The 16,657-nt window shown below is 42.1% G+C and overlaps 1 protein-coding gene across 1 annotated transcript in view; it reads left to right on the forward strand.

The window, feature by feature from the left end:
• The window catches only part of snrka (SNF related kinase a), a 39,219-nt gene that overhangs the window by 12,734 nt on the left and 9,828 nt on the right, over window positions 1-16,657 (forward strand). Inside the window, exon 3 of the mRNA XM_031322813.2 lies at window positions 3,373-3,514. Within this exon, the coding sequence (XP_031178673.1) occupies window positions 3,373-3,514 (142 nt within the window). The remainder of the gene's footprint in view (window positions 1-3,372; window positions 3,515-16,657) is intronic.

Consider the following 16,657-nt stretch of genomic DNA (forward strand, 5'->3'; position numbering starts at 1 on the left):
GATGCCCATATAAGGCGTAATGTGTGACGGACCTGCCTTCCCATTGGTTGAAAACATAAACAAAGGCATCATGGGAGATCCCCTTGTCGGTAGCACCTACTGTCTATGGGTAGCACGGAGTTAGCGGCAGAAATGACCGAAAACGTGATGAATTATGGACATCAAGTGGATAAATCTTGGATGTAACGGTTTGATTTAATGCTCAACAACCCCGAAAAAAGGCACAAGTTCCAGGCTGGATAGAAAATCACCTGTAGAGGCTAGAAAGACACCAAAGACACCCCCGTGACGGCTAACTCGTTAGCTTTTAGCTGCAGCAATCAGTAAGTCTCTACTGTTATTAAATGATCTAAATATGAATCAGAGGTGCCGTTTGGGATCGTGGACGATCCTTTAGGGTTCTGATTCTGACATTTGGGTCGGACTTGCGTTTATTTTTGTCAGTGTTTTAACCGCTTGAGGTAAGTTAGCCTACTACTAATGTTTAGCGTCATCTCAGCCTCGAAAGCAAACAAACATACTGTTGTGCTGTTCTTTCTCTACTAATGCAGCATCTATTCAACAAATGAATAACTTTATAATGATATGACAAAATGTACTGTATACATACCTTTTTGCTGTCGATGCTTTAAACGCGCATCTGATGTCAGCCTTCTCCGCACTGCATGTGCTCTCTGTGCAGCGCGCAGTAACACGTGTCGAAAATAAACAACACGAGGCATCAGTGATAGTTTTTATTTCGCCTCTAGAGGCCGCTATTGTAATGCATGATGCCAGCAGACCCTTCTCAGCTCTCGCGTACTGTGTAATGAATGACAGAGCGCGCTTCTCAGCCGCTCCAGCAACGGACGCAACCAGGAAAAACTATCGGTATGGATTTTTGCCGATAACGATAGTTCCACCAATCAACTATCGGTGCCGATTAATCGGCAAAACCGATTAATCGGTCGACCTCTAGTCTTTTCCATCATAGTCCCCCTTTCTGAAGACATGAGAGGAGCGAGGTATTGAGGAAAGACATATTTGTAAGATGAGATGTCCTTAAGATCACAATAGGTTTTGCACGTCGAGCTCTATCTCCACAGCGCTGTGGAGTAAGGTCTTACTACACCACAGATGCATTCTGGGATAGGAGAAAAAACACTTGCTTGGTTGTTTGCATTTCTTGAAACCAATCCCAATCGTCTTGTGCGGCGCTAAGCTCCAGACGTAGCGACGGTGGCTCTGCTAAATAGTCTCTGGAAGGAACTTGTTTTGGTGAAACATTTGCACCCCACAAAAGAAAACGCCACATACAATATTACATGAAGTTAACGGTTGACACAAGGCGAGGAACACCCGGCGCAATATCGGGAACGTCGTCACTAACACAGCACAGTCAGCTGTTAAGGGGGCGTTAAGTCCTCTGTAGCATTGAGCGTTGCCTTGGAGTTTATATTTGAACACATCATATAATCTACAGCCCAAGGAATTGCCAATATTTCCTTCCATGTGACTACACTGACAAACACTCGCCTAAGTACAGATTCAGCAACGTATTCCATCTCATTCTCCACTTTCCCAGAAGGCTGTTGACGTTTTAGCACATTAAAATGTTTATCGTAGATTCCACAGGCTGTGGTCAGATTGGGCTTTAATTACTATATGTCACAAAATCTAAAAAGATGAGTGTGGGAGAAGATGATGACTCGAGCTATTTCTATCAGCAACAAGCCCTTGCATCTGCGCTTTTAGATTTTCTATTTTTTGTGTGTAAATCTATGATAGGATGATCCATTGTTAGGGATTCACCAACTGATACTGATATTGGGGATCGGGACGACACTGACTGGATGGGGTATCAGAGACAATGGGGCCGATGTATTGATTTCAATTCTTTATTATTTATTTCTTATTATTTATTTTATTTTTTATTTATTTATTCATAATTCAGTAAATGCATAGCTATGTGTTACATGTTGCTTTCCAAAGTTAGGAAAGCAATGCTTAAGTCAAGGCGGATGCTGCCTGAAGCCCAGAAACGTTTATCTCCTTGAGAGTGTCCGGCGTTCTGAAAGCTGCCAGTTTCCACCAATGAGACGAGACGGTGTATCATCTGCATAGAAACCACTCTCTGGACTTCCATTCCAACGTGTAGCTGGATATCATTTGTAGCATCTTAAAGTGCTCATATTATGCTCATTTTCAGGTTCATAATTGTATTTATAGGTTGTACCAGAATAGGTTTACATGGTTTAACTTTCAATTTTTGTTGTACCGCACATTGCTGCAGCTCCTCTTTTCACCCTGTGTGTTGAGCTCTCTGTTTTAGCTACAGAGTGAGGCATGTCACTTCTGTTCAATCTTCGTTGGGAGTCGCACATGCTCAGTAGCTAGGTAAGGACTACTAGCCAGTCAGAAGCAGAGTATGAGGGCGTGCCGTGCTAGCAGCTAGGCGAGCATTATAACGTGTGTTACAAAGTGACCACGTTTGTCTCTGAAGTAAAGGCTGGACTACAATAGAGCTGTTTGGAGCAGTTTGTGAACAGTGTTTTCTGTTGGAGATGGTAAGTCCCTTTGGGGTGGACTTTGGGCTTTTTCACTTTGTACACCTATAACATGCACAAAAAAGATATATAACACAAAGTAGGGGTGCACGATTCAGAAAATGTCACGATTCAATATCGATTTTTAGGCTCAAGATTCGATTCAAAATTTTGCACACCCCTACTATAAAGGAAAAGGAAAAAGGCAAACAGCATAATATGAGCACTTTAAAATATGAATGAGGATAGTGATAGTGAGATACTTGCTACAGCTGCATTTCTGTTAGAGATGAAACGGAGTAAACATTATTTCTCTGATTCTCTGCTTTGTTCTAACCGCTCCCTCTCTTCAGTCGCTCTCTGGCTGTCCGTCCAAGACTCTGCCATTTCAACCAGCTGACACCCTGAGCTGGTTTGAGTCGAGCTGAGACGGGCCGGTTCTGACTGCTGAATCCTTTCCTGCAGCATTCTAAAACGGTTTCATCTTGTCACGAATCTTTGGTCTGAACTATGCTTTACAGGTTTAAAAGAGTGATCCCAGTCACTTCTACACAGTGAGGCATACAGCTTATTAATTTATGAACACCTGTATCAGATCGGCCGATACCCAAAGCCCAGGTATCAGTATCGGGACTCTGAAAGTCTGATCGGTGCATCCCTATCCATATTATGATGACAGTGTTTCATCATGGGTCAAAAGAATTTTGTATTTTCAGGAAATGAAAGCTAGCACAGTGTGTGACTGAAGAGTAATGTTTGTAATATGTATGTATGCTGTAATTAAAACAACAAACAAGCTGGCAGTACACATGAATTCAGACTGCGTTTGTGTTTCCCTCTGCCTCAGATATCTGGAGTCTCGGTGTGATCCTCTTCATGTTGGTATGTGGCCAGCCCCCCTTCCAGGAAGCCAACGACAGCGAGACTCTCACCATGATCATGGACTGTAAATACACTGTACCGGCTCACGTCTCCAGCGCCTGCAAAGAGTGAGTGACACATGCACACATGCTCTGTCTGCTCTGCTTCTAATGGATGCAGGTTTAGAGTCACACTGTTACAATAAGACACAGAGCACGCACTCTTTCCTACCACTGTATCTCTCTGTGTATCCCAGCTCTGTCCCTGCCTGTGTCTGGCCTACCTTCCACTGTTCATGCTGTATCTGCAGTTTGGAGAACAGCATGGAGCTGACAGGGGCGGAACTGTAACCATACTGCAGAGGCCTGATCCCTGTGTGGTTAGGTTACATTGTAAAACATGTTTTAAACATTATATGTCACAACACAATTATTTATTGATTAGTTGAATTATCCTTTGGTTAACTTACTAGGGGTGTCAAAATTCTCCAAATACACAATTCAATGATTCAATTTTCAATTGGTGTCTAAAGTGAATTAATGAAGATGAAATATTTTTTTTTGACATTAACATTATTTGTGACATAGTTTGTGTAGTGGCAACTGTCCAATCAGCAGACGTAACACTAACTAAATAATGGAATATGAAGAGTATACCATGGCTCCGTATCAACTCATCTGAGATACAGTGCTAAGCATAAGTGAATACACCCATGCTAAAGTTGACTAAAAAGAGGAATACAAAATCATCTTTTGGAAATTGATCTTAAAGGACAATTCCGGCGCACAACGAACCTAGGGGTTATTAACAGATGTCGCTCTCTGGGACATAACGTAATAATTGAATGTGTTTGTAGCTTGAAAGACGCTAGCGCTAAATTGTCAAAATATCACCAAACTTCAATGGTAGCATAATGAGGGTCCCAAAATGTTAACCGAAGCATTGAGAACATTATAAGTGTACAGGCAGTTTATTGAACGAAGAGCTGCGGGAGCTCCGTGAAAGGACTACGAGAGAGAGAGAGAGCTACTGGTAGTCAATGCTGCAACACAGCCTCGTACTTCGGGAAACTGGTGGTGTACCTGCGGACATTGTGAAGCTATGGCCACCCAACAGGAGTGTCTGTGTTGCAAGGAGTGCAAATGAGGAATACGCCCAACTTTTAAGGACACCAATTTTCTTTGTGAATGAATAATGTATCGCAAATAAATATACCTATAGATTGGCATGGTTTTATTTCAGTTAGCCTAATAGCTGGCATTGAGAGATGATCTTATGGAAAGTACCCCATGCCAATCTCTAGGTATGGTGAAGGGGATGTGATGATGTGGGGCTATTTTAATTCCAAAGGCCAAGGGAACTTTATCAGGATGCATAGTATCCTGGATCCATGAAATAACTGGCCTTTAAAAATAAAAATCTGCCTGCCTCTATGGGAATTTAACATAGGGGTGTACTTACTTTACTTACTTAAAAATGATAAATATCAGTCAGGGTAGAATCACAGAATCTATTTTCAACACAATTATTTGTGGCTTTCTTAGCCTGGGAAAACCCTGACGAACTTCTGGCAAATTTGAGATTTGCTCTGCAAGTCTGTCTGGCCAAGAGCCCATTCAAGCCCATTTCCAATTTTTCCAAATCGAGGCACCAATCACAAACGTTGAGGTGGGCTTTACACGATGGCGATAGCGCATTGACGGCAAGCAGCTTTCAACATGAAGGCCACCGAAGAGCAGCAACCCATTGATGCCGCTGTCTCTGCTACGTCACCTGGATCGTTGGTCTGATTGGTCGAAGGACTATCCAATTGCGCCCAGAGGCATTTGAGCGGCGTCCGTTGGTGACGGCCCTTTGGAAATGGGCTATGAATGAAGCTTGTCCAGACCCACTCTCAGTTACAACTGAGAAGGGTCTGGTGTCAACCAGGCTATGGTTTTCTGGCATGACTGGCCTGACAATCACAGCGGCAACTGATGTGCCCAGCTCTGAAGCTTGGCCCAGGCTCTGCACCACGGCAGTAGCACACTCATTTATTCCAAGCCCTGCAGAGTGCAGACCAATTTGCTCCAGTAGCTGGCAGAGACTAAATGCCTTCTAGCAGTTTGAGAGCAGAGCACCACAGTCCAACCACACACAAACACATGTTCCACCCTCTGAATAAGTGAGGCAGTTGGGCAGATGAATTAGCAGTTGCATAATTAACCATGTGTGTTAGTAAATCACGCTCTTAATTATGTACTAATTAATTCAGTCTTAAAATACACGGGTTATTTTTGAAGTAGTAAACATGGACTGCTTAAAACGCAAAAGAACAATGCAGTTTCACTGGTAACTGCTGCAGCTCCCTCGCCCGTCACAATTCTGAAATACGTTGGTGGTCCTGTAGCTTCTGCTACATAGCAAAGATGGCGAGCGTTGAGGGTGGGTAGTGTCCAGCGTTCCACCCTCAATGTTTGGAGTGCAGCATCAAGGGGATGCATTGCATTTGGCCATACTACGTCAATGTGAACGCACTATGTATTACATTTTCGATTCTAAGGTCACGGTTCAATTCGATTCTCAATTTTTACTTTTTTTTTTTTTTTTTTTTAAAGCACAGGTTGCTATGCCATTTTTAGACTAGACTTTTATGCAATATAATATCTAACAGAAGATGACATTCAAGTTCACAACAAAACAAACAAAAAACACTAAAACAGCCATGTCCATAGTCTTCTCTGAACAATTAAGTGTCTTAACAAACTATTTCCGAAACAGTTGAACATCGGACAGATAACTGCTATGTTAGTCGTGCTGCCAGTGGAAGAATATGGTACATGCACACAGCAGAGCTTGCAAACTGTGGCTTTTTTGTCGACAGCGCAAACGTTGTCAACATAACTCACTGGAAATCCAAAATACTTCCACACCGGCGACTTCAGTGAAAGAGGAGGGGGTTCAGGTTCTGTCGATGGGTCTCCAGCATCTGCAGTTGCCGTGCTATCTTCTGACAGGCTTTAGCTAAGTTAGAGGAGGTTGATGACTCGCAGCACTTCAACACGTGTGTTGACGAACTGCCCGAAGAGCCGGTTAATTAACCCGAGTAGTGTCACTGAACCGGGAGAATGAACCGACTCACTCTTTTTTTTTTTTTTTTTTTTTTACCTCATTCGTGCCGGCTTCGCTCAAGCTGAGTGCGATCGGTGTATGCTCCGTTGTGTGTAGCTGGTCTTCTTCTGCTACAGTGTTTGTAGTAATCTAGGTCATTAGCGCCGCCACCGGAGTGGTGGTAGAATCAATCAGGAAATGGACTACCTTGAGCAGGCTACACCAAGGGGGTAAGCCAGCCTCCGCAAAGCGTACCTCCTTTGGAGCCATTTTGTTGCTAACAAGCCATCACCCGCCATTTTGGCGCCACTTTGACAGTGAATAACTTTACATCTGAAGTGTTTAAAGTCTCTATTTTTCCATTGTTTATTTCTTTGCTCCATTACCTTTACCTCACGTTATGGCTCCGTAGCAGACGTTTTTATAAAAATAGGCTAACGATTGTGTCATAACCACGCGACTTACTGTCGCATAGTAGAGGAATTACCGTATAGTACAGGAGAAGCTCTCAGGCAGTTTTGACTTACATTAGCTATTTAAGTTTAATTACTAATGTTAACTACCATTTTAGTGATCAATAATTAGCCTGTGCCTATGTTATCTCCTTACATATACCTACGCTCTCCGTCTCTGCTAGATTGGGAATGATTGAGATTTCTCTTGGCACAGCTACCAGAAGACTTCCAACTTTCAGACACGTTGCTCACGTCACATTTACGTCTTCAGGCTCAGTTGGAGGCTGCTCAGTAACGCTCAGCCATCACCGGGAAAGATCTTCTAATATCCTTCACTGGTCTCCGTTGAAAACAGCAGCGTCACTTTGTCCATTTCTGTTTGTTCACAACTGTCTATGTGTGTGGTTTGTGTTTTTTTTTTTTTTTTGCTTGGCAAGCTGACCGGACGTGACATGGGGGCGTGGCAGCATCGATGATTCCATGTTTTAATTCGAAATTCAAGATTGTAACTTCATTTCGGTCGATTTGGATTTAAAATCAAAATCGTGACACCCTTACAATTGACGCAATGGGTATGAGCAATAGCATTAGAGTCACTGTGCTCAACATGTTGTGAAGGCCAATTCTTTATTTCCACACTCTCACTGCACACAGAGTATTTTTAGAAACAGGAAATAAACGCCTATCTCCTCTGAGTCCAAAGAGAGATCTGACTAGATTGAAGTGCTAAGCTGAAGCAGCTGTGAGCAATCTGATGGGCTTTGACTTTCTATTTGTCGCATGCTGTGTCCCAAGCTTATGTTTTACCATGTCACTCACGGCTGAATCATCCATACATATCACACTTTTGGATTTCCAACCAGCCTGTGCTAATGCTGCAGTGCTTCATCCAGCTAAAGTATAGGATTTGTTTTGCTTCACCCAGTTCTCTTAACATTGCCAATTAGAGAAACAGACGAGCAAGACTCAATATTTGTTAATGACAAAACATGTGTCAAACCATTCTGAATGAAGTATTGTGGTGCTGCAGAGACATCCCGGCCTACAAATCCTATCCTAGAGATTATGGAAAACGTCTTAGTTTGGTACAGATCCTCGCAAAAATCACACTATAATCATTTTGTCTATGTGTATAACAAGATTAGATCATATCTTTCCTTTTCGGTTTCTGAAACCTACTTACATGCCATTGTGTTTTCAACAATGTCCTACTGTCTTCCAATCTGGTCTCTTACCACTAAGGACATTACTGAACCAATAGCACGACTATACTACCGAGCACTTAAGATCCACAGTAATCTTCCAAAGTGGTCTCATCATTGCAGTGCGCTCACACGCACAAATGCTTTGACTTACCAGAACTACGTAAACAGCCTCACAGGCACTCATTCCAGTTCCCCCATACAAAAACAACTACGGTCAGAAATCCCTTTTCTATATTTACACTAAAATTTGGAATGACATTCCCCATCACATTCGAGCATTATCATCCATCACATATTTCAAAAAGTCATATAAACTGTTTCTTCTTGATAGTCATACTTGCTCACACTGATTGTTCATGTATTGTTTTTAGTCTTGTTTTTCTGTATTTAATGTTTTATTTGTTTGCATCTGTCTAGTCAATAATAATGTCCTGTATAAATGTGCCGAAATTGTGTTCATTGTTCTGTGTTGCTGAAGAACAGGAACCTGCTGTAAACCAGTTTTTAAACTGAGACAGGCCCGTTTATTGTAACTTAATTGTTGCTTTTAAATTTTCCTTTATAATAAATGAAATTAAATGAAATTTTCATTTCTTTCAATGTTAATCATTTTCAATGAAAATGAGAGTAATGATACAAAAACGATCATTCCCTCCAATATCGTGAATCATATCGCAATCGCAGTATCAGTCAAAATAATCGCAATTAGATATTCTCCTCATATCGTGCAGCCCTAGTTAGTCAGTCCCTCCAGAAAAACGTGATTATGCGATCGCATAATTCAATGCATAATCAGCCAAAGTCTGCAAATTTATGCGGGGGCCGCATTTTTTCAAATACGCCACACTTCCGCCGCATAAATTGCCGATTTCCGCGCAAAATATGCGGGGCTTGCATGATTTCATAATTCCCGCATTTTCGTTGCAAAAAAGTCACATATATCTTAGCAGGAAGTTGAAAAATGTTGTGTTTACTTCACACAAGAGCAGCCATTTTCCCCTGTTGCCATGGGGATTACGTGACGTGAACGTCATTGAAAAGCTGCAAACCCTGCGATGAAGCCATGATGAAACCGCAATTTCATCGCATACAATTGCATAAATATCCCGCATGTTCCATCGCATTTTTTAAGAAAACGTGCCGCATAATCAAGGATTTTTGCCCGCAACAATCACAAAAAACTCCGCATTTTTCTGGAAGGACTGGTTAGCTTGCATCAGTGTTTGAGATGTATAGCACAATGACCTGCTAATGAATGTTGAAGCAAAACGTTTCTTACCATCTTCCACAATGTAACTCATGTTGACATTATAGCACGACCAATACTGGATTTCTTTTGGCTAATATCATCATCATAACTATTTATTGGGTGGCCGATCTGCAATAAAAATATATCTGCAGGGTACCTTTCATTTTAATCTAATGTGGTAAGTACTACTCTTGACATCCCATAGAGTTCTGTTATATTATTGTTATTTTATGGTATGAACCTTATTTTCAACCCCTTGGTTGAGGGAACTATTGAGTAACAACGTGGGTGTTGCACCACAGATGCCCCAGGGGAAATCTGGAGAAGAGTAAACTAAATACTACACTGCCTACCATAGGACTTGTCAGTACATATTTACTTTGGCTTATCAAGAAAGGGTAGAACCACAGAGTGTAGCTGATTAGTGGATATGGAGTCACTGTGAAGCTAGAAAGTGTTGGCCTGTGCTGGTCAGTATGGGCATTCTACTATATAGAGCTGCTTACAGGTGAAAAGAAATTGCGTTGTTAAAATGCTAATATCATGTTTAATCAAGGGAAGGTGTAGTTTAAACACTGTGGCAGTGGAGGAACCCATGTTGTTTTATGCAGCGTCTGCTCTCAGTGTGACTTGTGGCTAATTTGGAAAGCAGAGCTTTGCTGTGTTGAAAACCGTTCCTTCATTCACTCCCTCACTATTCCCTATATATAGTGTTTATTAAATAGTGAACTATATAGGGAACAACCAAACCAGATTCCAGACACTCACTGAAAACACATTGTTGCGTGACTCGTGTCAGTAGATTGCCGGTTGTTTGCGTGATGGAAGTGGGCGCGCCCAGCATCACGTAAACAAACCGAAACTAAAATACTTCTAATACGTCCCTGAAAGAAAGCGAAGACTCAGGAGGATAGTAAAAGATTGTATATTATATATGTTACATGTTACATGTTACATTTCCACTGTTTAGAAATGAAAGTCCGCTCCATTTTTCCTTTACAGTTTTCACGGTGACTGCTTCTTCTTCTCCTCCAGGAAAACACGGCCGCGTTGCATTGTGGTACACGGGAGTAAAATGTAGGTTACATCGTACGTACACTCAGTTTAGCAGTGCATTGTGGGTATTTTATAGTGGACTATATAGTGAATGAAATTAACCGCGGAGAATTGAACACCACTACAGAGTGGCGAACTCACTATATAATGCACTATTTCTATGATAGGGAACGGTTTCAAACACAGCTCTTGTCTGCTACCTTATGTTAGGTGGCTGTGAAATAGAGAAGAAGGTAGACAGACAGAGATGAGAATCGGTGAATGGGAGTTGTTACAGGTGTGCGATGTACAAGTTTGTGAATGATTAAAATGTCTCCACAAACCAGGGACACCGTTAACCATTATCGTGCTAGAGTGCACATTCTGTCAGTTACAGTTCTATGGCTCCAGTGTTAAATAGGGGCTCGTCCGGGATCAGATCCATTTGGCAAGGTTAAATCTAGTCTTAGTGTGACACATGAGGAATTGTTGATTGGTTAGTTGGTGACCAACGTGGTTTGTGACTGCTGGTTTGTTAATGCTAAATGGATTTTAAGCACTTTTCAGGAGTACAGATTCAGGTGCCTGTGGTATTTAGCATTATGATTTCTGAGTATCACGCAGGTTTTTTTGTTCTGTTCTGACTGGTTACTTTTGTGGAGTTTGTCTGGGTGGATGTTTTGAAGGTATCAACATGTCCCCAATTTTGGTTTGGTTTGCAAACCCATTTGTTTGAGCTTTAATAAGCACATGTTTTGGGTGAGTATAGTTGGATTAGTTTGAAGGGCAATGTATCCCCTTTGTAGGCTGAAGCTGTTGATCCCACCAATCACTTGGTTGTTTTCACTTAGTGTGGTGGAGAACGTGGGTGAAGACAATGTCTTGGGAGCATTTACCTGATTTCTGGAGAGTCGCCAGTTCCTGGTTGCCTTTTGGTTCTGGTGCAATCAGTGCATAAATACTAGGGGTGTGCAAAAAAATCGATTCACATTCGTATCGCGATTCAAGCTCTACCGATTCGATTTTTTTTTCTTGTAATGGCGTGTATACTATTGTCCTGAAATGACATTACCTCGCCATTTCCATAGATGGCACTGCCTCAAATTCACACTGACGCCTGGGCACTCTTGTCATATTCAAAAGAAGAGAGAGTGCGCCAGAAGTAGTTCAGTCGGGCAAACAATGGCAAACCTCACAGAAAGAACTATTCAACCAGCTCCATCCTGATTGAAGGCGAGAGTTTGGGCACATTTCGGCTTTTATAACCTCGAGGGGAAGACAGAACTTGATAGGAATCATGCTATATGCAGGCTTTGCAAAGCGAAAGTTAAGTATTTTGGAAAAACCACAAACTTGAGAAGTCACATGTTACGCCATCACCCAGAGATTAACATTAAAGACGTGGACGAACAACAACCTAAAGTACCTAACATGCCAGTCAACCAACGCACTCTCTTTCAATGCTCTAAACTCCCACCGAGCTCTTTTTATTTAACAGTTTTATTTTATACTTTAATTAAATGTATTTGAAAGCTGGCCAAAGCTGGGCACTTTGCAGTTTTTAGTTGCAAAAGTTTTTATTTTTGTATGAAGACATATAAAGTAATATCAAACTACATTTAATTTGTTGTTTCTTTTTTTTTTTTTAAATTGTATGTCTACTGCAATCACATGGGAAAAGTAACTACATTTACATACTGTGAATCGTTTTTTTGAATCGAGAATTGTTTTTGAATCGAAAACTGACCATACTCTTCACTGCACTATATTTCTCACTTTCTTGGGTTCCTACAAAAACCAGATCAGACTTTTAATGCTGGTTCAGCTCTGTTACTACCTCCACTGCTGTCTTAACGGCGGAACAACTCTGTCCCCATTCCGTGTCCGTGCCATTTAATACAGAACGGTGGGGTGGAATACCGGCGCACCATTCCTGCCTTGAGCAAAAGGGGCTTTTGACAGGAGGAGGAAAGGGAGAGCAAAGAGTCAGAAGCCTCGTAAGTGATGAGGGTAGAGCGACAGGTTACTGTCTGCCCATAATTAATGAACTGGCTCTTTATGCAGCAACTTTTTTACTTTTGGTTCTAAAATGGGCTCAGTATTAGTGTAATAAAGGTCAAGGTTCTCTAGATAACAATTCCCACAAGGTTCACGTTTTTTTTTGGCGGCTTTTTGAGGCAGGTCACTGGAACAACACAATCTTCCAATTTTCTCTCCGTGTGTTTCTGTCTATGGCTTGTCTCTTTTTTCTCTCTATTCACTGTTGACTCTCCAAAATGCATTTACACGCTTCAATTAATTAATTATTCACTGGCTCACTTTTGCAATCCCTCACCCTCCTCCTTCCAAGCTTTGTTTGGTTTTGTCATTCTCGATTTCAATCTCTAGGGTTTAGATTTAAAATAAAATGTTTTACACCCCAGTAACCCCCCCCCACGCAGTTTGCCACAGCCACCATCTACACAAACAGAAATTTATACCGTAGCTGGTGTCTTTGTCACAGCGTGTCGTGTGGATGGTGATAGTGTGGATTGTGTTTTTCAAACCAAGATCAACCAAACAGAACACAATGTTCCTTCGTTTCCTGTCATTACTGTACAAACCACACCGACTGCACACACACAAACACTCAATTTCCTTCTCTGTATTTGCCTCACACACATCACTGACACAGATATACGTCTGGGATTTAGGCAGTTCATTGCCTGCTGATTTCCATTGTTTGAGTAGAGAAAATATCCATGCCTATTTTAATGCAAATTTTCATCTGTGTGCAAACCCATTCTTCAAGTGTTCCTCGAGTCATTCGTGCTCTCAGTGCTGTGGGGAATGTGTTTTGCACCCAACGGGAGTGCTAATTAATTGTTGCACTTTGCAGGAGCAATAGAAATCAGGGTTTGACAGGGTTAAGTGTTAAAGAAGAGAGCTCAGTCTCTGACTTTGCATGCCAGCAGCGTTAGTGTTGGGTATTGTTTGGGTTTTGCCTGAACCGATACTTAAAAAAAAGAAAAATGTCCGGGGGTTAGGAGAGGACCGATGGCCGGTGTTATGACGAAAATCTCCCAGCTGCCCGGAATTCTTTTTGTGTGCCTTTTTTTTTTTTTAACCGTTGTACTGATGGTACTTATCGGTCAAAATTCTTATTGTTGGTTGTTGGTTAACATCACTATTCTAGTGTCATCCAAAACCAAATTTAAAAACACATCAAAGAGTCATACCATTGCATTTGGATGGCATCTTTCTTTAGCACAAATATGCTTGGGGATTGGGTAGAGTTGGAAAAAATGAATTCAGTAAAGCCAAAATGAGTTGGAATGCGCCAACTTGGTTGCACAGGTTTCTCTTGACCCTGACCAATAAGCTACAAACTGTTTATTTGTCACATTTATTTATGTCAGTGTGTGTCCATGCTTACATATTCTACATGTCTATATAATGTTTATTTTACATGTGATAATTTACCCACCTTTGTAGTGCAGTGTGCTCCACTGCAGCTGCTGGCTGAAGTCCTCAGGGAGCCTGGATGACTCTGACTAATCCCAAGCATGACTGACGCTCTGCCCAGCCTGTTATCCTTTAGCCTCCATCCCATGGTACACTTGGGGATTGGATAGAGTTTGAAAAAAATGAATTCAGTAAAGCCAAAATGAGTTGGGCTGACTTGGTGGCACAGGTTTCTCAGCTGTAGTCTATATGTTAACATGTGAGACATTACATGCTAATAACACTTAAAGGTCCTATAACATGCTGCTTTTTGGATGCTTTTATATAGGCCTCAGTGTTCCCCTAATACTGTATCTTTCCCGAAATTCAGCCTTGGTGCAGAATTACAGCCACTAGAGCCAGTCCCACAATGAGCTTTCCTTAGGATGTGCCATTTCTGTGTCTGTAGCTTTAAATGCTATTGAGAAGGAGAGGGGGGGGGGGCAAGGTGGAGGGTGGGGGTATGGCCTTGACCAGCTCCTTGGTAACCTTCCTCCTTATGACATCATAAAGAGAAGATTCCAGATCAGCCCATCTGAGCTTTCATTTTTTCAAAGGCAGAGCAGGATACCCAGGGCTCGGTTTACACCTATCACCATTTCTAGCCACTGGGGGACCATAGGCAGGCTGGGGGAACTCACATTAATGTAAAAAAACCTCATAAAGTGAAATTGTTATGCCATGGGACCTTTAACATGTATTATTGAGGTGCCAAAATGCACAAGGAAATGATTTGGGTGCACTAACCAAAAAGGTTAGGTGCAACCGATGAAAATGTTTAGTCACACACGATTTTTGGTCGCACTCTGAAGCCCTGTAGTGTCTCCGTTAGTCCGTTTATAGACAAATATAATATTACATTAATCACGTTGTCATATTGCTTATAACTAATGCAACACAAGTTGCTGCTGATGTCGGCTACTTTTTAATTTGCCAGAACGTGTGATAATGACAAATGCCGGTTCAGTCTGTTTGCATAAAATTAAACCGGTTTAAACTGGTACTCTGGACCAAAACTGGAAATCGACCCAGCTCTGCGATGTGGTCCAAGTTAACCTGCAGTGTCGTGGGTCGGTAGTTCAGCGGAGACGGCGCCTACTGTAGGAGGCCTTGACAGTCCAGATTATATTAGTCAAAATAGATTTGTAGATGTTAAGTCTCCTCATAAAGATGTTGTTCATGCCTTACTATGCAGATGATTAAAATGGATTACTCCTGGATGCATGATGCTTTTTTTCATGTATTCATTTTAGTCTTCTCACTAGATTCCATATCCCACCTAATCCTATTAAAGTGCAATCTCAGCTTTCAACAGTGTCATTTGTGTTGGAATTAAGCTCCCAGCTTACAGTCTGTCGCTGTACATTACACCGTATATTCAGTGCCTCCATCTGATGTACTCGGCATACTGTGTGTCATCAACACAATAGGTTAGATTGTACTCCAACAACAAGTCCTGGTTCTGCAGACAGCTGAAACGTTGACTACACTACAGAAAGAAAGTTTGGTGGCAGATGTACTGGGACTCTTGCAAATGACTCTAAGGCTATAAAGGTTTTTCAAATCAAGAAGGGATTTACTGCCAGTGTCCTGAGTATTGAGGTCAATCCTGGCATGCTTTAAAGCATTAGTATCAGTTAATATAAATCTGGTCCTTTATTCATTCCACTCGACTATGTTTTTTTTAGGTCTGCTTTATGGTAGCCAGACTCTACACTGCGAGCATTTCAGCTAGCAGCTTCTCAGTTTTAACGCCGTCGCCCGCAGGTAGGCCTTGAGCTGACTGTGATCATTTTTGCATAATAGTTAGATTCCACAACCTGAAAAGCAAATTTAAAGCCAATGTGACAAATGTGTCAACAAATAGAAAGTGAATTAGGTGCATATTGATTAGCAAGGTAAATAAACGGTGCACCTGAGCACAAAGTTCTAATGTCAGGAAAATACCATGGAAATGAGAGCTTGGCTGTGGAGACCTTACTGCTGTTGGACAGTTTCTTCTGGTTCAGCTCACATGACACCGTATCTGTTGCTTTCAAAGCAAGGTGATGACAGCGAGGCGCCAATAGCGGCCCTCTTTATTTATAGCAAGGAGTCTTCTTTACGGTTGCAGCAGTGAGTTAGACAGGTCTGGGGAAGTTCTGCTGGAGTGGTCGCTTCCATCCAGCTTTTCTAAATTACGTCATTCACCTAGAAACGTTTGGATGGAAACATGGCGTTATAACGCTTTCAGGAATAACTCAGTGCGAGTGTGTGGTCGAGCAAGAGAGAGAGAGAGGGACCGACAGTGGATGAGTTCAGCGCAGACAGGTGTTGGTAGTACTAAATGTACAGCTCAGGTTTCAGTTTGTCTCTAAATGAATGCTGCAGCTCCTCAGGACCCAGTAAAGTCCCTGTTCCCAAGGGTCTTGCTTCCCAGCTGCTGGGTGAAGTGAAGTGGGGGGTTAGCAGCGTAGCACCGGTCGCTTCCCTCAGGCTGAAGAGGCAGGTTGTGGAGTAGGTGGAGACCTCCTGGGAAGAACACCTGGGAAGCAGTCAGCCAGCACCAGTACATGCAGATGGGGCCTTCCAGACCCGGGATCATCCATTTCCCCTCAGGTCACTCATCTTCTCTGCTCTCACTTTGAGCATAACATCCGGGTACAGCTCTCACACTGCCAGCATCCGCCAGAACCAAATGTCCCGCTGGTCTGATGGAGACCACATCCGGCATCACACTTGCATGGATAAAACTGATCACGTGTAATCATTTGA

The sequence above is a fragment of the Sander lucioperca genome, chromosome 10 (assembly GCF_008315115.2).
Source record: "Sander lucioperca isolate FBNREF2018 chromosome 10, SLUC_FBN_1.2, whole genome shotgun sequence".
Classification (NCBI taxonomy): domain Eukaryota; kingdom Metazoa; phylum Chordata; class Actinopteri; order Perciformes; family Percidae; genus Sander; species Sander lucioperca.